Source organism: Triturus cristatus, chromosome 7 (assembly GCF_964204655.1).
Source record: "Triturus cristatus chromosome 7, aTriCri1.1, whole genome shotgun sequence".
Lineage (NCBI taxonomy): Eukaryota > Metazoa > Chordata > Amphibia > Caudata > Salamandridae > Triturus > Triturus cristatus.
The window spans coordinates 1,718,476,988-1,718,498,329 of NC_140590.1; the positions used below are offsets into that span (position 1 = coordinate 1,718,476,988).

At 48.7% G+C, this 21,342-nt stretch overlaps 1 protein-coding gene across 2 annotated transcripts in view; it reads left to right on the forward strand.

Annotated features, from left to right (window-relative positions):
* The first annotated feature begins 598 nt into the window (after window positions 1–598).
* The window catches only part of GSTK1 (glutathione S-transferase kappa 1), a 117,724-nt gene continuing 96,980 nt past the window's right edge, over window positions 599–21,342 (forward strand). Inside the window, exon 1 of one of the 2 annotated variants that reach the window (XM_085619948.1) lies at window positions 599–818. In XM_085619948.1, coding sequence (XP_085476074.1) covers window positions 735–818 — 84 coding nt within the window. In that variant the 5' untranslated portion in view covers window positions 599–734. Of the gene's footprint in view, window positions 819–1,152; window positions 1,309–21,342 lie in introns of those variants that run through there. The other variant, XM_085619949.1, reaches the window with a different exon arrangement.

The window sequence follows — 21,342 nt, forward strand, 5'->3', positions numbered from 1 at the left end:
AAAAGTGCTATGATGAGCCCAGGCCTGGAAGCAACACAACGGTTCGGGTGAGTTGAGAAGAAGCCAGGGGGTCAGAGGGGCAGTGGGGGAACGATAAATAAAACAGTACCTGAAGTCCAGCCATCAGGTGGATGGACAGCGGAAGGACACTAATAAAAGTAAAACAATCAGTACTTGGTTGCTGCTCCAAACTGTTGAACAGGAAGTTACATCAGTAAATGCTGGCCGATTAGGAGGCTGCAAATGAGAGTGACAATGAAGCCAACGAATGGCAAGAAAAGTAAGGGCTCCGAACCCCTAATAGTAACCACTACCCCTCACAGCGACAGCGAATGCACTCTCAGCAGACAAGACCTATAAAGGAATTGAAAAATCTTAGTTTTGAAAGACACTTGGCTAAGATTAAGTTTGTCCTCATATTTTAAAGCCTCTTGGACTACACTATATGTGCTTTCACGCTTTTTTCAATGTAATTTGCTTTTGGTGATTGTTCGAACCTGTCTCCTTGCAAAGTGCTCCAATGCCCCTACAACATGTTCGAGCCATGAAAAACTGCAAATACATATATAAACGTCAAGATGATGCATTTTCCACCGTTGCCCACTAAGCGCCATGCTTAAAGGTCATTCCTTGCTCTCGTGCTGGCTGACAGTGAAAAGTACCAAAGGTCGGCTCGACTCGTTCCGCAGTATTAGGGTGGAAGGTGAGAGGCTGTCGGCAGGCGGTCTGGTGCGATGGAGGGTCCCGGGGGCAGCAACAGGATTTTGTTGGAAGTCTTCTACGACGTGGTGTCGCCCTACGCCTGGCTGGGGTTCGAGGTAAGTCAGGGTGGACCCTCGAGGGATATCTCGGGTAAAATCGGTCAAAGCATGGGTTCGTTTGTTTGTAAAATCAGATAATATTACGCTATATGTAAAATGCACTCTTTCAGTTGCCTCGCGCCGTAAAAGCGGACACCCTCCTGAAATGTAACTCACATGTCTGACGGGCGTGTTACATTAACAAAAGGTGCCACTGTGATTAAACATGAACATCGCAGCATGGAGCGAGGCGCCAGACTGCTAATGGTCTCCACGGCCACTGGGTGGCAGCAGATACCGCCAGATGCCCCCTCGGGGGCGGTGTTGAAGGTCGCTCTCCTCCCAGCCCGTGAACTCTCTGCAGGCGGCACTTCCTGTTTCCAGAGAAGCCAAAACCGAGGCAGACGGTCCCGGGCCACCAGAACTGTCCTATCCAGCCATGGCCGGCAAGCGAGTGCTGGAGCTCTTCTACGACGTGGTGTCGCCCTACTCCTGGCTGAGTTTCGAGGTGAGGGGGCGGTGTTTCTACGACGTGATGTCCCCCCTACTCCTGCCTCTGGTTGGAGGCGAGGGAAAGTCGCACTGTGTCCATTGGCCACCGTATACCTCTTTCCACTGTTAGGTGGAAAACATAACGGAATTGTTTCCTTTTTGCCGTGTTTGAGGGGGTGGCGGGGTGCTTTCTTTTGGTAGGAAAGAATTCTCTATGTTGAAGGCTACAGGTCTATGAACTCTCTTTAATGTGGAGGAAGTTGCTCCCCTTGTAGCAGTGCTTTAAATGGGGACAAAATAAGTGCAGGTACTCATTAAAATGAGCTAGAGGTGTAGTGAGGGGGCGGGGCTAAGGGCAAGACATGATGATACTTAACGACTTCTATATTAGTTGCAGCACATACCAAAACACATGAGAAATGTGTTTATATACACAAAGCGGGTTAACTCGTTACACAAAATGAAAGAGAAATGCGATAATATGTTAACATTTCCTTTTTTGCAATAGTTGCTCCTTCCTAATGTCATACTGTTAACTGCTGTTTGGCACAATACTATATATTTTTGAGCACACAAGTAGGAAGAAACGGAAAATACCCCCACTTCGAACAAAAGCTCTTATGGCACCAAGCAAACAATCATGACCCTCCCCAGAAGAAATCTCATGTCTTTTCCATTGATCTATCCATTCATCCTACCATTTACCTGCCCATGTCCACCAATTAACCTTTACATTCTATCGTCTATTCAGTCATTCATCCATCATTCAGTTTTTCACCATTCCGTCTATCTACCCTTCATTTCCAAACCTATCCATCCATCTCCAACCCTATTCATTCATCCTTTCACTCATCCATCTCTTTATCCACCCTTAACCTCATCCATCAATCCTTTTGCCCATCCATCCATCAACCCTTTCACTCTTTTATTCCATCCACCCAATCCCTCCTTTCACTCAATCATCATCCCTACCTTTCAATCGTAGCCAATCATCATCCCTACCTTTCAATCGTAGCCAATCATCATCCCTACCTTTCAATCATAGCCACTCATCCACCCTCTTTCACTCATGCATGCTTTCACTCATCCATCCATCTATTCATCCATCCATACATACACCCTTGCTCACTCAACCATCCACTCACTCACCCACCAACCCTCCCTTTTACGTTATTTATGAATCTTTGTCGCCGAGCAGACATGTACACACAAAGTGCCACCCATTTTCTTTAAAATATCTTCGGAGAGTGTCTCTTTCTCCCTCCAAAACCAGTCATACAAATGCAAGCAGACACACAAAAGACTCGGGTATGATCAAAGCCATGTTTTCTCTTCGCCTATCATGGCTTTTTTAATTGCCACCAGGGCCGGGCTGGCCTTAGCCTGATTGCCACTAACATGATTCCTGTGTTTACACAAAGCACAGGATAGTGTGAATGTGATTGACAGCACAGGGCCTGAACGGACCCTGCTCTGTCCAGCACAGCGTGAGGGTGAGCACCGGACATTATTCAAACGAGCCCTGCAGAATAGCTCAGCTGGGGCTCAGTTTGGGGCTGCAGAAGCGGCGCCTTAGCTGCCAGAGACACGTTCCACTCCTGCTCACCAGCACAGCCAATGAGCCTACCTTTTCATGAGTACCGGTACTCTCCTCGGAAGTGCAGAAGTGCCGGTACTCAGAGTAATAAATCTAAGAAGTGCCGGTACTCGGTACCGGTGATTTAAAGCACTGCCATTTAGTCCTTTTCACCCTCCAACAATGCACGTGCTTCCCACAGACTCCCTCTTTAGAGTGCCTGTTGGGTCTTGAGAAGAGCCTAAACTCTCCCTTTAAATGTAGAGCAGCAGTGTTGAGTATTGTAGATACTCCTGCCCAAATCTAAAAAGTGCGGCTACTTAGTACCGGAGAGTACCTGCCCATTTAAAGCACTGCAGTCTCCCACTCTCTACATTGTCCTCATTCTCCCATGTGCATTGACTTCAGTGGGGATACTCAAGCCTACACTTGACTTCATCCTCCTTAGGCGCTCGATGGTTGGAGAGAGATGTTTTTGCGATCCTTTTCTTTACACCATCAAACAAACTAAAATACGGTGTACCTGTGTTGAGTACTCCTATCCAGGGTCGGAGTAAGATTGAAAAATATGCACGGGCGCCCCCAACAAAAGTGGCGCACGTCTGCGTAATGCAAACCTTCAGCAAAACACTTGCTTGGGAAAAAAGAGGTGTATATTTTTTTACATAAAAATGTCGTAAATTAACCATTTTAAAGCTTGTAGAGTCAGTAACATTGGTCAAGACTGTAAACGCGTCAGCTCTGAAAACTGAACACCTACAGCCTCAACGCCCTGCAGACGGCAGTGAGATAGAAGCGACTCTGTTCTCGACCCTGATTATCACATGCATAGGAAATCTAGCACAAAGCCAAGAGTGAAGGGTTGGGTCGGCATCACTGGCTATATAGACCTTACAACGGCACAAAAGAAAAATACAACAGAATTGTTTTGTTGAGGTCCTAAATCGCGACCCACTAATGATCCAGGCCGGCCCTAGGCTTTTATTGGTGATAACGGTGCCACATCATAATATTTTCTTAAATTGGGAAGAGCTATTCCACCCAAATATACTCCTCTGAACTGTTTGCCATCAATATCCTATGGCATGGACCTTCCACAACAGCAGTGCCATCAAATAATCTATATTCTTGAAGACTCGTCGGGTGCAGCATACTCTGCATTTTGTAATATTGAAAGGGATTTTAGAACCACAATGATTTTTCAATGGTTGTGCATCCTGGCAATGAGAGAAGTAGTTTATTCGAGTGCAGCACCTCCTCACCAACCTCCTGTAGCAGTGGGCCGAGACTCTCTGCGTAGAATAATAGGCGGTCCGTAGATATCTTTCTCCCCAGATGTTTAAAGTGTGCATTAGTTTCTCAGGGATACAGGGAGCCCCAGTTTGACTTCCACTTTTACAATGAACTCCAGTGGACCTTCCATAGGTATCAGAGATTGACATTAGCATTTCAATTGATTTGTGTGTTGTTTTATGCATAGTAATGTCATCCACATAAAGAGAGAACCTTTTTATCACAGATCCACTCCCAACTCCTATGTAGCACATCGTTGTGCATCTATTCTGGAAAAGGTCCCGGCTTCCCTGTTTGACCGTAATGAGTGATCCCAAGCGGTTACTTTATTTGACTGTGCCTCATTTTTCTACCATCATCACATTTGAAAGCTGAGCACCCTGTGTGCATGACGACTGGCTTGCCTATTGGTTCCAGCATTGCCATTAGGGTGATGAGGGGCACGAATAGTCCGACAAATGCCACTAAAAGAGGTGATAAAATCTAATGTACGTTAGTAAAACGCTTTCACGTATTTTTTTAAATTATGAAGAGTCGCCTCCTTAACATATGTGTTCATTAAGTGTGTGCACAATTTACATGCCACATGTGTGATGGCTTGACCTTTATAGCAAGGTCAGCCTGTGGGTCCCAGGGTAACTGCACGTTAGACCTGACAGCCTTACAGTGGTCTTCCCCAAATCTTTTTGCCTGCTTTCCTCCAATTTTGCTGAATTTGATTTTGTTGGCCTTAGAACTCATCACTTTATCACTGCATACCAGTGCAAATAACTCTTCCCCTAAACACGGTTTGATTGGCTTATTTAATTTACTTGTAGAGTGGTATACTATATGCCCAGGGCCTCTAAATTAAATGCTACCAATGGGCCTGCCGCACTTATTGTGCCACCCACCTAAGTACCTCTCTAAAACATGTTGCATGCCTGCCATTGCAGCCTGAATGCAGCATACACTGCCATGTCGACTTGGCATTTTAAAACCCCTTACCAATCCTTAAACGCCCCTTTTATCACATACATCTATATATGTATTACTTTACTCTGAATGTTAAAAAAAAAGCTTTGCCTCCCTCCACTACACTACCCTATGTTTCAACCTATACCTCTCTCAGTATATTCTTTACCTCCACTCTCTGACTCGTCCCAAACCTCATTCTACTACTATGATCTCCAAGATAACCCTTTGGTTGGTAAAGCACAGCTACTCACCCGTGAGGGTGTCTAGGCACTCGGGGGAGGTGGGAAGCAGGTCTTTCTAAGTGCTGGGGTCATTCGAAGAGCCAGGTCTTGAGGTCCTTCCTGAACTGGGGTAGTGTGGGAGATAGTCTGAGGTGGAGGGGTAGGGTGTTCCGGGTCTTTGCAGCAAAGAAGAAGGACTTTCTTCCAATTCTATTCTTGCGGATCCATGGGACTGTGGCCAGGGCGAGCTGGGCAGAGCGGAGGTGTCTTTTAAGCGCGTGGAAGGAGAGTCGGCTGTTGAGGTATGCTGGTCCAGTGTTGTGGAGAGCCTTGTAAGCATGGGTGAGGGTGAAGACTTTGAAGGTTATTCTTCTGTCTGCCAGGACTCTTCCCTTTTAGAATCACACAAAAGCTAATTTTACTACTATGATCTCCCTAATCTATTTCTAGAGAGTCTTCCCTCCTCAATCTCACCTTTTACTCACCCAAACCTTATCTTATTATACGATCTCCTGAATAAACACTTTCTAGACACTTCTATCCCTCCATTATCCTTTTCAATCCAACTAACAGACTCATATGTCCACCGCTCAAATTAACTCGTATTTCCTTATACTAATCCAGACCTACGTCTAAGGGGGTAGCTTGGCTCGGGTCACTTGGCTCAACACTCCATTTGGCTTTTCATGCCTGCATCCCACTCAGCTCGCAATCCTGCGCCACATCACCCAAAAAGAACACTACACCGATTTTTGTAAAAAGTTATTGTAAACTTTATAACCTTTCTTTTCTGATCAGGGTTCAGTTTTCACTTTGACATTACAATTAAAACCAGTTCATTTCATTTACATTAGAACCTCTCTCCTTGGTCTAAGGTCAAACCTGCACAATACGGTACTAGATAAACTTGTCTTACTCTACAAGAATCCGCAATTTCACATGACAACAGTGTACCTTGTACTTGCAGAGGATATGACAATTCACTTCAAACTATACATTTCATACAATGGACTTGTAATTGCCCTTTGAGCTTTTAATCACATTTCGAATGAGCATTTAGTCCCCCTCAAAACATTAATTCCGATGGTTCCCCTCCCAACTACACCACCTGACTCTTATTCTGCCAATCCTATCCAATCTCTGCCTTTTTAGGCGCTACCTTGGACTTCACTGTGGCTGGCAACTCATAACATTTATATTAACATGGTATTCAAACGCAAGCTGTCATGGGAGGGGAGGTGGCCTCTCCTAAACACCGAGTGGTAGGACTGTATTCCCCAATAATCAGTCTCGAGTCGAATCCAGTCACTTTCCCTCTACTATATGCCAAGAACTCAAGGAATACTAGAACACTTCTTGCCCACTGTGACGTACTCCCATGGGCCTCTGGGGACTCGCTTATCGCCCCCCCCCCTTCTGCTTCTAGTGCCCGGCTTACTGTGTTTGTGCTGGTCGTCCTGCGAGTAGCTTATTCCTGAAATGAAAGATCTCGTTTCCGGGTGTCTGAACTCACGACACCTAATGGGGAAATCCTGCTGAAAGGTCGGAGGACGTCTCACTAGGCACCCCACTGAAATGAATCACCCAACGCTTACTGTCGAGAGGGTGTCCTTCGTTGTCGCTGGCCTTCCCTCGACGCTTCCTTCCGCTATGGGCCTCACTTCCTTGGGGACTTGGCCAGCCGGCCGGGTCCCGGGTCAATTCAGCCTCCGTAGCGGGATGCCCTGATACTTCCAGCATCAGCGTCAGACGGGGCGCGGCCTTCCGGGGTTACTGGCAGCAGAGAGGGGCGGCGCTACGGCCCCTCTCACGTGACAGGAGGATGCCGGCCTCGAAGCCGGTCGCGTCACACTCCTCTCTCGGCAATTCTCCTCACCTGGGCAGCGGCGCCACAGCTCACCCGCTCCTCACAGGGAGCCCAACCACAAGCTCCTGCAAGCCGCGAACCACCTCCGGAGGATGCCAAGAGTCCCCCCACGATATGGGGACGATGACGGTGACCAGTTCTGGTAGGGTCTTAATGAGGGAAATCGAAGTGGTGGGTGGGCCGATTTAAGGGTGCCAGTGATTCTTTGGGGCTGCTGGATTGGAGTCCAGAATCTTCCTTGTTCCTGGAAGTAGCCACAGGTGAATCCCAAGATAACGTTGCCCACCAGATCTCCAACGGCGTTCAGGGCCCGGTCACAAGGTTAGGGGTGCTGTCACCTGGATTGGAAGTTTGTGCAGGCCCTTAAGCCTGTCTGTTCCTTGTCAGGCACAACCACCTCCTCACACAGGCGCCTTACTCCTGATGCCACACAGTCCTCTTCTAAAATGGCCGCTCACCTGTCACCTCTATTTATCACCTTGGGCCTGACCTGCCAGAAGGGCCCAGAAAGTTCCGGAAACCCCCATGGCAGTCATGGTCCAGGTGCTGAGGTGACAGTTGGTGCCACCATTTTAGAATCCCACCTCCCTCATCTATTCTCCTCAGAGGAGCACCTTGCGTCTTTCCCTCACTGGGATGAGGAAGAGGCGCCCAGAACCTCTACAACAACACCTAAAAAAAATTAGGTAGACAGAAAAAATGAGAAGGGGGAAAGGGACAAAAAAATAGTAAAATGAGGAGGGAACTGCCAAAGGGCTGACAGGTCTAACACGCGTCCCCCCCAGCTGAAAGTGGGGAGAGCTACCCAACCCCTTGGGAGTCCTCTTCACTAAGGCGGAAATACCTGGAGAGACCGTCAGCATTGGCGTGGTCCACTCCTGGGCGATGTTCCACCCTAAAGTCCATCCCCTGTAGGGAAATGGACCACCTCAACAGCTTGGGATTCTCGCCCCTCATTTGCATCAGCCACCTGAGGGGCCGGTGGTCGGTCTGAACCAGGAAGTGCGAGCCAAACAGGTATGGCCGCAACTTCTTCAGAGCCCACACCACCGCAAAAGCTTCCCTCTCAATTGCACTCCACCTCTGCTCCCGGGGGAGTAGTCTCCTAGATAGGAAAACCACCGGTTGGTCTAGACCCTCATCATTAAGTTGCGACAGCACTGCTCCAATACCGTGCTCCGACGCGTCCGTCTGGACAATGAACTCCTTGGCGAAGTCAGGGGCCCTAAGAACAGGTGCCGCACACATGGCCTTTTTCAAGGTGTCAAAAGCTTGTTGACATCCCTCGGTCCAGATCACCCGTCGAGGGTGCTTTTTGGAAGTGAGCTCAGTCAAGGGGGCCACGATGGTTCCGTATCCCTTGACAAAGCGTCGGTAGTAACCAGTGAGGCCCAAGAAGGCCCGAACCTCTGTCTGTGTCTTGGGGGGTTCCCAGGCCATGATGGTTTCGATCTTGGCCTGGAGGGGTTGCACCTTGCCCCGACCCACCAAGTGACCGAGGTACACTACCGACCCCTGCCCGATCTGGCACTTACTGGCCTTGATCGTCAGACCTGCCTGCTGCAAAGCCTGAAGAACGGCCTGCAGGTGACTCAGATGGTCCTCCCAGTTGCGGCTGAAGACAGCAATGTCATCCAGGTACGCAACTGAAAAGGCTTCCATTCCAGAGAGGACCTGGTTCACCAACCGCTGGAACGTAGCAGGGGCGTTCTTGAGCCCGAAGGGCATCACACAGAACTGGTAGTGACCCTCGGGTGTGGAGAAGGCTGACCTTTCCTTGGCTCCATCTGTTAGGGAAATCTGCCAGTACCCAGATGTGAGGTCAAAGGTACTGAGATATTGGGCAGCTCCCAACCGGTCAATGAGCTCATCCGCTCTCGGGATAGGATGAGCATCTGTCTTTGTCACTGAATTCAGTCCTCTGTAATCCACACAGAACCGGAGTTCTGGGGTAGTGCCCGGTGGGGCAGCTTTGGGTACCAGAACCACCGGACTGGACCAAGGACTTCCTGAAGGCTCAATTACTCCTAGCTCTAGCATCTTGGTAACCTCCTCATGGATGCTAGCCTTCACCTTATCCGACAGTCGGTAGGACTTGGACTTCACAGGTGGGCTGTCCCCTGTGTCCACATCATGGGTACACAGATGAGTCCTTCCCGGAATAAGGGAGAACAAGGAAGCAAACTGCTCCAGGACATGGCGACAGTCCTTCCGTTGTTCAGGAGTTAGTGTCGGTGAAAGGATCACTCCCTCCACCGATCCATCCTTCTCTCGGGACGCAAACAGATCGGGAAGAGGTTCACTTTCCTCTTCCTCTGACCCATCAGTCACCATCATTAACGTGACCTCGGGTCTCTCTTGGTGAGGCTTGAGGCGGTTGACATGGAGCACCCGATGGGGCTGCCTGGGGGTCTTAAGATCTACCACGTAGGTAACCTTACCCTTTTTCTCAACCACCTCAAAGGGACCTGACCAGCGATCCTGGAGGGCGCTAAGCTCTCCAGGTTCCATCACCCACACCTTCTGGCCAGGCTCCAGCTCCACCGGGTGAGCGTTTCGGTCATACCATTCCTTCATGACCGTTTGGCTGGCTTCTAGGTTTTCGGAAGCTTGCTTCCACAACCTAGCCATTTGGCTACGAAAGGCCAGCATGTAGCTCACCACATCCGTGGGAAGTTTTCTGGGAGACTTTTCCCATCCTTCCTTCACCAGGCTGAGGGGTCCACGCACAGGGTGCCCGTACAACAATTCGAAGGGGCTGAAGCCCACTCCCTTCTGTGGTACCTCCCTGTACGAAAACAGCAAACAAGGCAGGAGGATGTCCCATTTCCTCCGCAGGCTCTCGGGCAGACTCCGGATCATGCCCTTTAAGGTTTTGTTAAACCTTTCCACCAGACCATTAGTCTGGGGGTGATAAGGAGTGGAGAACCGGTAGGTAACTCCACACTCTTTCCACATAGCCCGCATGTATGCCGACATGAAGTTGGTACCTCTGTCCGACACCACTTCCTTGGGGAATCCCATCCGGGTAAAAATTCCCATAAGGGCCCGTGCCACCGCAGGTGCAGTAATGGTCCTCAGAGGGATAGCCTCTGGGTACCGTGTGGCATGATCCACCAGAACCAGGATAAACCTGTGACCGGCCGATGTTGGTGGATCCAATGGCCCGACAATGTCGATGCCCACCCTTTCAAAGGGGGTACCAACGACAGGCAGTGGTTCCAGGGGAGCTTTCAGCTTCACCCCTGTTTTCCCACTAGCTTGGCAGGTTACACACGTCCTACAAAAAGTATCGGACGTAATCCTCATTTGAGGCCAGTAAAAATGAGGGACAAGTCGAGCAAAGGTCTTGTCTTGTCCCAAGTGTCCTGCCAAGGGTATTTCGTGAGCCAGTCCTAATAGGAAGGCTCGGTAACGCTGGGGAACTACCAAGGCCCGGGATGAACCATGCACCGGAGCCTTGGGTTCACTATACAGGAGTCCCTCTTCCCAGTATATGTGGAAGTTCCCCGAATCGTTACCCGCTGCCTGGGCTTCGGCCTGCCGCCGTAAACCCTCAAGGGTAGGGCACTCTTTTTGGGCCCGACAAAACTCTTCCCTAGTAGGTCCTCCCTCCACCTGCCAGTCTGCAGGGGTAGGCAAGCCCTCCAGGGACATTACATCCCCCTCCGTAGACTCCGGGACCGCCTTGGTGGCCCCATCCACCTTTGGAGGGTCAGATGCCGGGGCAGGCTTTCCCCGTCCCCGTCTACCCTTTCCGGCAGCTGGTTGGGCCTTTGTCCCAGGCTCCAACCTCTGTGAATCCCCTCTTCGGGTGGTCACGGACCGAGTGTGGGCACACGTCCACTCAGGGGTCCCCAACATTTCCATGTGGGCCCTGAACTCAACCTCCTTCCACGCCGAGTGTTCAAGGTCGTTTCCCAACAGGCAGTCGACCGGCATGGCAGGGCTGATCGCAACTCGTAGAGGACCCACCACCCCTCCCCACTCAAAGGGAACCTGGGCCACCGGACAGTGACCCTCTCGGTTGTCAGCCATCACAACCGGGTGGACTACATTGGGGACCACCTGCTCTGGGGACACCAGCTGACTCCTTACCATAGTCATGCTGGCTCCTGTGTCCCTCAGAGCCTCCACCCTCTGGGCATTGATGGTGACCCATTGCCTATACTTAGTAGTATTCGAGGGCATCTGGGTCTTAGGAACCATCTCACAATCCCCTAAGGACACTAAGGTTAGCCCTGCCCACTCACCTCCCTTATCTAGGGGCAACTCCTCCCCGAGCACTACACTCGCCACCCCAGGGGTCTTTCCTCCAATGGGAGGGTGTGGTCTCTTGGAACACTTGGCATCCCCCTTATAGTGCCCAACCTCACCACACTCGTAACATCGGACAACCCTAGGCTGCTGACCACGGTCAGGATAAGGGGGTTTGTGGGGAACAACCTTAGAAGGGAATCCTACTCCCTTCCCCGGTGAACTCTTTTGGGGACCTTTAGAGAACTCCCTCTTTTTGTCTCCCCCCTCTGTCTTCTGGGGGGCGCCCTGTCCAGTCTTTTGGAAATTCCCTCCAGTCCCTTTTGAGGATACCCGGGTACTCACCCAGATATCCGCCTCCTCCGCAAGCTTCCTGGGATTGGTAAGCTTGCTGTCTACCAGGTGCTGACGCAGCTCTGGAAAACTTTTCTCTAGGAGGTGCTCCTTTAAAATTAAATTGTACAGTCCCTCATAGTCCTTGACATCACTGCCCTGCACCCAGCCCTCTAAGGCCTTCCTGGCATAGTCCAAGAAGTCCACCCAATTCTGAGTGGACAACTTCTGACTACCCCTAAACCTCTGCCTGAATTTTTCAGGGGTCAGTCCAAATTTCCTTACTAGGGCTACCTTCATAACAGGGTACCGGGTCTGGTCTGGCTGTTCTAGCGCTAACAAGGCATCCCTCCCCACCGGAGGCATATACCTATACAGGCCACCCCCCCACTGGGCTTCGGGGACCCCATGGGCTCTTAGTGAAACCTCATAGGCAGCCAGCCATTTTACGATATCATCCCCTATGCCATAACTAGCAACCACATCTTTGGGCAGGTAGGGCCTGGACTCTCTCGGGACTTCTCTCGGTATGCTGCCACCATTAGGACTGCTGGGGGTTCCAAGTTGAAGGACTTTGAGCTCTAACTCTTTTAATTGAAGCTCGTGGAGGAACTTCCTCTCCTCCCTCTCCTTTTCCAACCGGGCCAGATCCATTCTAAGCTGTCTCTCTTCCCTCCGATCAACTAGGTCAGCAGAGGACAGGCTCCCCCCCGAGGCGCTACTTCCCACTCTTGATGGGGCCCTGGACCCCACGTCCATATTACCGCTCCCAGGGGGTAGAAGGACTTCCGGTTCTTCTAGGAGATCTAGTCCTGGTTCTTCTTCCCGTTTCCCGCTAGGGTGGGCCATAACCCAGGCTCTTAAACTTGCTTGGAGCTCTTTTTTCTTTGCCCCTTGTTTAAAGAATACCTCCCTTTCCTGGCAGAACTCCTTCAATTGGGCCGCTGTATACTCCTCCAGTCTACCCAATTCGAATTCCATTCTATCAGATGGGACCCCAACACAAGTAAAAAGAACTTTACTCCAGAAATGGAATATACACAGGATAATTTCAAAAATCCTCCAATTAGAAGACAGTCTGGAGAAAACTCCAGTCAAAACAATACAGTGTAGGTGGTGATGCGCGCAAAACTGCTACCAAGCGGATGCAAGCACTGATTAACGATCCCACCACTGAGCACCAATCTGTTAGACCTACGTCTAAGGGGGTAGCTTGGCTCAGGTCACTTGGCTCAACACTCCATTTGGCTTTTCATGCCTGCATCCCACTCAGCTCGCAATCCTGCGCCACATCACCCAAAAAGAACACTACACCGATTTTTGTAAAAAGTTATTGTAAACTTTATAACCTTTCTTTTCTGATCAGGGTTCAGTTTTCACTTTGACATTACAATTAAAACCAGTTCATTTCATTTACATTAGAACCTCTCTCCTTGGTCTAAGGTCAAACCTGCACAATACGGTACTAGATAAACTTGTCTTACTCTACAAGAATCCGCAATTTCACATGACAACAGTGTACCTTGTACTTGCAGAGGATATGACAATTCACTTCAAACTATACATTTCATACAATGGACTTGTAATTGCCCTTTGAGCTTTTAATCACATTTCGAATGAGCATTTAGTCCCCCTCAAAACATTAATTCCGATGGTTCCCCTCCCAACTACACCACCTGACTCTTATTCTGCCAATCCTATCCAATCTCTGCCTTTTTAGGCGCTACCTTGGACTTCACTGTGGCTGGCAACTCATAACATTTATATTAACATGGTATTCAAACGCAAGCTGTCATGGGAGGGGAGGTGGCCTCTCCTAAACACCGAGTGGTAGGACTGTATTCCCCAATAATCAGTCTCGAGTCGAATCCAGTCACTTTCCCTCTACTATATGCCAAGAACTCAAGGAATACTAGAACACTTCTTGCCCACTGTGACGTACTCCCATGGGCCTCTGGGGACTCGCTTATCGCCCCCCCCCCTTCTGCTTCTAGTGCCCGGCTTACTGTGTTTGTGCTGGTCGTCCTGCGAGTAGCTTATTCCTGAAATGAAAGATCTCGTTTCCGGGTGTCTGAACTCACGACACCTAATGGGGAAATCCTGCTGAAAGGTCGGAGGACGTCTCACTAGGCACCCCACTGAAATGAATCACCCAACGCTTACTGTCGAGAGGGTGTCCTTCGTTGTCGCTGGCCTTCCCTCGACGCTTCCTTCCGCTATGGGCCTCACTTCCTTGGGGACTTGGCCAGCCGGCCGGGTCCCGGGTCAATTCAGCCTCCGTAGCGGGATGCCCTGATACTTCCAGCATCAGCGTCAGACGGGGCGCGGCCTTCCGGGGTTACTGGCAGCAGAGAGGGGCGGCGCTACGGCCCCTCTCACGTGACAGGAGGATGCCGGCCTCGAAGCCGGTCGCGTCACACTCCTCTCTCGGCAATTCTCCTCACCTGGGCAGCGGCGCCACAGCTCACCCGCTCCTCACAGGGAGCCCAACCACAAGCTCCTGCAAGCCGCGAACCACCTCCGGAGGATGCCAAGAGTCCCCCCACGATATGGGGACGATGACGGTGACCAGTTCTGGTAGGGTCTTAATGAGGGAAATCGAAGTGGTGGGTGGGCCGATTTAAGGGTGCCAGTGATTCTTTGGGGCTGCTGGATTGGAGTCCAGAATCTTCCTTGTTCCTGGAAGTAGCCACAGGTGAATCCCAAGATAACGTTGCCCACCAGATCTCCAACGGCGTTCAGGGCCCGGTCACAAGGTTAGGGGTGCTGTCACCTGGATTGGAAGTTTGTGCAGGCCCTTAAGCCTGTCTGTTCCTTGTCAGGCACAACCACCTCCTCACACAGGCGCCTTACTCCTGATGCCACACAGTCCTCTTCTAAAATGGCCGCTCACCTGTCACCTCTATTTATCACCTTGGGCCTGACCTGCCAGAAGGGCCCAGAAAGTTCCGGAAACCCCCATGGCAGTCATGGTCCAGGTGCTGAGGTGACAGTTGGTGCCACCATTTTAGAATCCCACCTCCCTCATCTATTCTCCTCAGAGGAGCACCTTGCGTCTTTCCCTCACTGGGATGAGGAAGAGGCGCCCAGAACCTCTACAACAACACCTAAAAAAAATTAGGTAGACAGAAAAAATGAGAAGGGGGAAAGGGACAAAAAAATAGTAAAATGAGGAGGGAACTGCCAAAGGGCTGACAGGTCTAACAACCACTAATTCTTTTTGGGTTCCTGATCAGCGCGCTACACTCCATAAAGTGCTTCAACGTCTCGTCAGGGCTAGTAAGCACGATATAAATACAATTACAATATAATTCACCCCAGAGATAGGCCCTAGGTAGCCCACAGGGCATGGTAATGTGTGAGTAAAAGACAGGACATGTTCTTTTAAGTTTTACATTTCCTGGTATTGAAAAACTCCCAGATTTGTATTGTAAGGCCTACCCCTCTCATAGGATAACACTGGACATTCCCAATTATATTTAATAAGCTTCAATTCCTAATTGAGAGGAGGTTGATCTGTCATGTTTTGTACCTATGGAGTTTTTATGATAGATTCTCTCTAATGGCAAAGTCAAATTTATCATTCAATTTTGAAAATGCCACTTTTATAAAGTTGGAATTTTCCTGCTCTTAGCCATGTGTTTTATATACTTGAATGTATTCATGATTTTAGTAAGATGATAGAACTATACCATCCTTTTACTTTCATAGTACTGTTAATCATTTATATCCTATACTGTCTAACGGTTGTTGCAGCACATCTATTCTACACCAGAATAACAACTGTTCAATATATCATTATTGAAAACGCCCGGTTTGTTTTATTCTGTGTATCTCTCTGTGAGAAACTAAGTAAGCATGAGTGACTGAGCGAAAGGTAGTACAATGTTTCCACGGTCCTGATGGATCAGGGTTGTCATGTTCTGAGGTTGCCAGAAGCTGTTCTCCTTGGTAAGAGGGGATTATAGTGGCACTGTGAGCTAGCTGATACAGAAAGGCTAACATACCCGGTGGGGGTGATCAGAGTTCATCTGACACCAATCCTACAGTGTATGTTGTCTAAACGTGCAGATCCTGTATATTTTCTATAGGAACTACACGACATGGCACCGCTAACGTTGGTTGGGATTATTTAACAGTAGGATCTGAGTAATTCAGTCGTGCTATTCTCAGAAATCCCTATTCACAAAACACCAGAGATGTCTGGAGTGGGTAGGCTAAAATCCGCCACCGCTGAGTGGCCAAACATCCTATTTATTAATCAAGCTTGAAGGACAAAACATTCCTAAAATTGTGCAAGAACCTTATCTTAGTTTCCTTGAAATGTTATGTGGTGTTCTGAAAACACAATGACAAACACGGACATAAACCCACTAGAGCAAGCACTGCCCCTCTCAGAAGATGAAGAGGATGCAGTTGCAATACAGATTGTGCCAAATTTGAGACTTAGTCACCCCGAAATTGCTTGTGCATGGCCTAACAGCTAGGGGTGGCACAGTAGCTTTCATGATTGAGGCACACAAATCATATAGAACAGAGGTATTTTATTCGTGGGTTACATTCCCAGCAGCAAATGTAAGAACAAAAACATTTCACTCCTACACAGAAGGTGATGCACCAGTGGAATATTTTCCGTTTGAGGACATTGAGGTTCCGCTTACGTACCAGGAACACTTATACTGGTTTAAAGGCACCCTACCCCATATAAGAAGAAGAGTAAGACTCTGTCCACTCGGAAGAGATGGAGCCACACGGCCAATATTGGCAATTTACACACCACATCCTGACATTGAAACTATGCCAGGACCAGACTTACTCATATTTCACAAAGAATTAATACAACTTTACAGAAACATGACGCAATAAGTCATGAGGACATTTACAGTCCAGCTAACAATGGTAACAGCAAATACAGCTCAAGTTCAAAACACAACTAAAATTACACCACAAACGTTACACGCTGCAATGGGTAAAATGCCCGCAAAATGCAAACAGATGCCATCTGGAAAGCTCAGAAAATAACACAGCTAGAGGCAGTTTTCCCAAATACCAGCCCTTATGAAAAACACAGAATGCTAACAATCTGTTTGCACATGGGGATCACACCACAACTAGAGGACTGTACCTCGTGGGGTACAGTTTTCGCTGCCATATATACCAGAACTCGTGGTATTCTCTCACTAGCAGTAGTTCCAGATGTATTAAGACAAATACACATTGAGTACGGAGCAGAGCCTGCTCTAAACTTAGGAATGAAGTTACTAGGTAACTATGCCCAGGTATCAGCTATAATATTGGCAAATATTAAAGGGGAAGCAGCATCAGTGACCATCCGCCAACGCCTAAGGGAGTTCAGTCCTTTACAACAGGAGCAGAAACTACCCAAAATAATTGAAACTGCGTATGCAGAATTAGGCAGGGACAGTTTGGGTGAGAAAGCATTAAAACCACAACGGGGTAGTCCCGATGAGACTTTTAAGCAGTCGCCTACTTCTTCTAAAAAGAAGTGGGACAGAAACAAAAAACACAATATTAAAGAGAACAGATCTCAGTCCAAAGGTAGATCTCCACAGGAGCCCTCCGAAAGGACATATACCCTTAGGAATAGGAATAACATTAGGAAATCTGACAGGTATAAGGATTCTGATACACGTTCCTCTAGTTCCTTTCAGGGTTCATCGAAAAACTCAAAGAGGGAAGGACGGTGAGACAGACAAAAAGGGCGTACAAAGTCCAGAGACAAGCAGAACGCTCAAGAATATACTTCCAAAAAAGAAGATAAAGCCAAACCAAAGCCACAGTTCAAAAAGAAGGTTGTAGGTCTAAAGATTAGACATGCCCAGAATTCTGAAGACTCGAGGACTCGACTACTGAACGGGGAATGGGCGCGGACAATGCTAGACAGTGCGCCAGAAGTAATAATAGCTCGCCAGAACCTGATGGAATTTCTGGTGACAGCGGACTTGAATGATTATATCACGGTGGAAACACCTGATACTAGGGTAAGTGTCCCACATAAATTGTATGAAATAACTCTCCAAATAGAGGGGGACAAATGTAGGACAGTTAAAGGTCTCTTTTGGGAGAACATGACGTTTGGCTATGACATTTTGTTAGCTGAACAAGGTTGGCCGCCAGCATTCGTCATGGATTGCCCTAGGGGAGACACGGTAATTTTACCAGCATTTTCCGACCATGTTCCAAAACACTTAAAATAGATATGTGCGGGAGTCGGTGTAGGAGAGTAGGATCTGCACTTATGTTGCCCCCACTTTTTTCTGATGTATACACTGGTTTCTGGCTATAGTCTGGCTGGGTCCCTGCTAATCAGGGCCCCAGTCTCACTGATCTCTCTAAACAACTTGGTGTGCATATTAGATGCACTAGTGATTGGATACTGTGGTACCTTATGAACCCCTAGTATATAGTACCTTGGGTACTTGATACAATGGGCATTGGTACTTCACAGGCCTACCAGGGGCTGCAGCATGTATTATGCCACCCCTGGGAAGCACTCACAATCTGACACCACAGGCCTGCTACTGCAGCCTGTGTGAGGTAGTGTTAGCACTCCTCGCTGAGGTATAGGTTCCTATATCTCACCATACACACACATATAAACCTATCAGTCACCCCTATTGCAGGCCCTAACAATCCTGAGGGCAGGGTGCTTGGTTTACTATGTGAGGGGGTGCTTCTGCATATGAGCAGGACCCCTCTGCAGCTGGCAGAGTCTATTCTCTGCTGCTGTTTGTGGATGCGGTTAAACCATATACTCTTAAGTGCATTATAACCTCGCGGTAAAGCTAACTTTGGAATGACTGCATCAAAACATGTCGTGTTTGGTGTCAAACAACTTGGAATCATACCCCCACACCAGTAACTGGTGTGGGAGTATGATCCCACCCGTCTAGAGGGGATAACATGTACCCACTGTACTAAACAGTAGAAATCTTCTAGAGCCCTGGCATCACAAAATGGATGCCACCAGCACAGACACTGGGCTGCCCTCCTGCTGCTGACCGAAACTCGCAGTGGAGGAAGCCCAACAAAAGGTATCCTGTCACAGGGAGGTGTCACCACCTCCCAGACAGGATTTAATGTATTGGAGCTGGGTGGGTGCACTCTTAGAGTGCTTTGAAGTCCTGCACTGGGAGAGCAGTAGGCTCCTCTGTGCATATGCCAGCTCAAACCGGTTCAGGGGCTACCTGCCGCTGCTCTGGCGCGAAACTGGACAAAGGGAAGTGGGTGTAACCACCCACTACCCTGACCCTCCTAGAGTGGTCATAGAGCTAGTCCCTCCCATATTTTCACTATAAGATAGCAAGCATTGCCAATGCAATTTAGATTACCCCGGACGACGCTCTACAAAGAAGAATCCTAGCCCTTCGACGTTCCACTATCTCTGGAAAACTGAAGAATCTCCCTTGGAGTCAAGCAGTGACTCCCCTGCTTGGGAGGCACCTACAACTTCAATCGACGGTTGCAAACTTCACCGCTCCCGCCGGAGTCCGAAGTCCCTGCGTCCCCTGAAGCGGATTTCCTGACCTCTCGACGGCCATTTTGAGTCCCCAGCGAAGCTGTGGCATCTGGACCCCACGAGTGACGAGGAACAGCAATACCAGGGAACCGTGCACTGATTTCAAGTGCAAACCCTAAACAACGTTCTACGAACTTGTGCTTTGGACTATTTATAGTCCAAGTCCCTAGCAGGTCTTGTTCCGAAAATCAGCAGCCTACCCCGTCCCGAGTGACCGTGGGCTTCTGTGAAACTTTTCCTGTGAAGGCGTCTTCGCGGTTACTTGCCCGTTGGCTAGTGACTCCCCCGAAGACTTTCTAACTGACTTCAAGGGCTCTCCTGGTTACTCCAGGCCTGCCCTCACTCACCCTCGCTGGGTGAGTCCATCAGACCTTGCTGGGCTGCACCATCGTCAATCTTCAGTTCACACGAGACTTGCAGTTGCCAAGACTTGTTGGCTCCAATCCGGTTGCCGACACCGTCATCAGCTGCAGACGTTGTGGGACACTCCGAATCCAGCTGCTGGTCATCGTCGATCCCTCGTGGACCTCGTGAGCGAAGAGACAATTCACCATCGACGACCTGAAACGACGCGACATCTGTGGTCATCCATCCTGCTGGCCACCGGTCACTGGTAAGTGACTTTGAACACTGTCCCTTCAATTTTCAGGTCCTCTTCATCTTCAATGCACCTTCGGATTCCAGCGGACACCTCTCCAGTCGTCGCAAGCAGCAAGTCTTCAGTGATCTCCATTGAAAACAGCATCTCGACCCGACACCAAAAGACACCTATGCACCCGGCTTCCCTGGGTGAGGTAACTCGTGCACTCCGGTGCCCAAGTGTGTGTTGGCCCTCGAAATACTTACCTTGTAAGTGGCTTGCTTGTTGACTTCCTCGAAGTTCCCTAAAACTTTAAAATACAAACCGCGACTTGCTCCATTGTAACCTATAGGAAACCCGCGGCTGTGTTTAGAAACTGCACGCGTCTCAAGTGGGCTTGTTACTTACCTGCTAACACTGCAGTAGTGAAGCCCCAGCGATTCCCAAGGCCCTAGGCTTTGTCGTTTTGCAAGTCGACTTTGTTAAACCATTTTTTTAGTATATGGTCTGGTACGCCCCTAGGGCTACAGCCATATTTGTGCTTAATTTAGTGAGAACTGTTGACATTTGAATGTGTATCTGGGTTCTAATCTCATGAAGAGATTAGTAGAGTGTATCTAGAAATAAATACATATATTTTTGATCTATATACCTGTGTGGTGTCCTTTCATTTGGTAATTCAAGAGATTATAAGGTAAAACAAGCTGCTTTACATTCCTCAGAGACTTAGCCTGAAGGCTGCTCTCCACAGCTACCACTAGGATAGCTTTCTTTAAAAGGTTGTCTTAAACCTATCTACCATAAGAGTCGAATTGGACTGGTGCAAGGTGGCCACTATAACTAGTGAACAGCATATGCCAGGCCAACTTCTCACAGTCGGCGGTAGCCCAGGCTCCAGCATTATACAACAACCATGTTGGATGGGATGAGGATTCAACCCACCACATTATTCCACTAAAAAACACTCCGAACTGCACAAAGGCAGTATCCTATAAAGCAGGAAGCTAAAAAACAGGTCAGGGAGATCTTAGATCAACTTGAATGTCAGGGGGTGATTGAAACATGCAGATCTCAAATGAATAACCCTTTGTTTCCAGTATCAAAACCAGACGATCATATCATTTAGTTTTAGATTACAGGCATTTAAGCACTTGCACCAAGACGTTTACAGTTCAAAAAGCACACAGTGCCGCATTGGTGGATATCATTGTGTGGAAAAAATTCAAAATAACAATAGATATCTCAAATGCATTCTTTTGCCAAAATATAGCGCCTGAGAGCCGATACATGACAGCATTCTCAGCACTTGGGTCACAGCGGCAATATTTCAACTCCCCCAGGGGTATAAGAACAGCCCGGGGTTGTTGTCAGCCAGAGTAACTGAGTTACTTCAAAATCTGGATGAAGAGTTATTGTCCTATGTGGA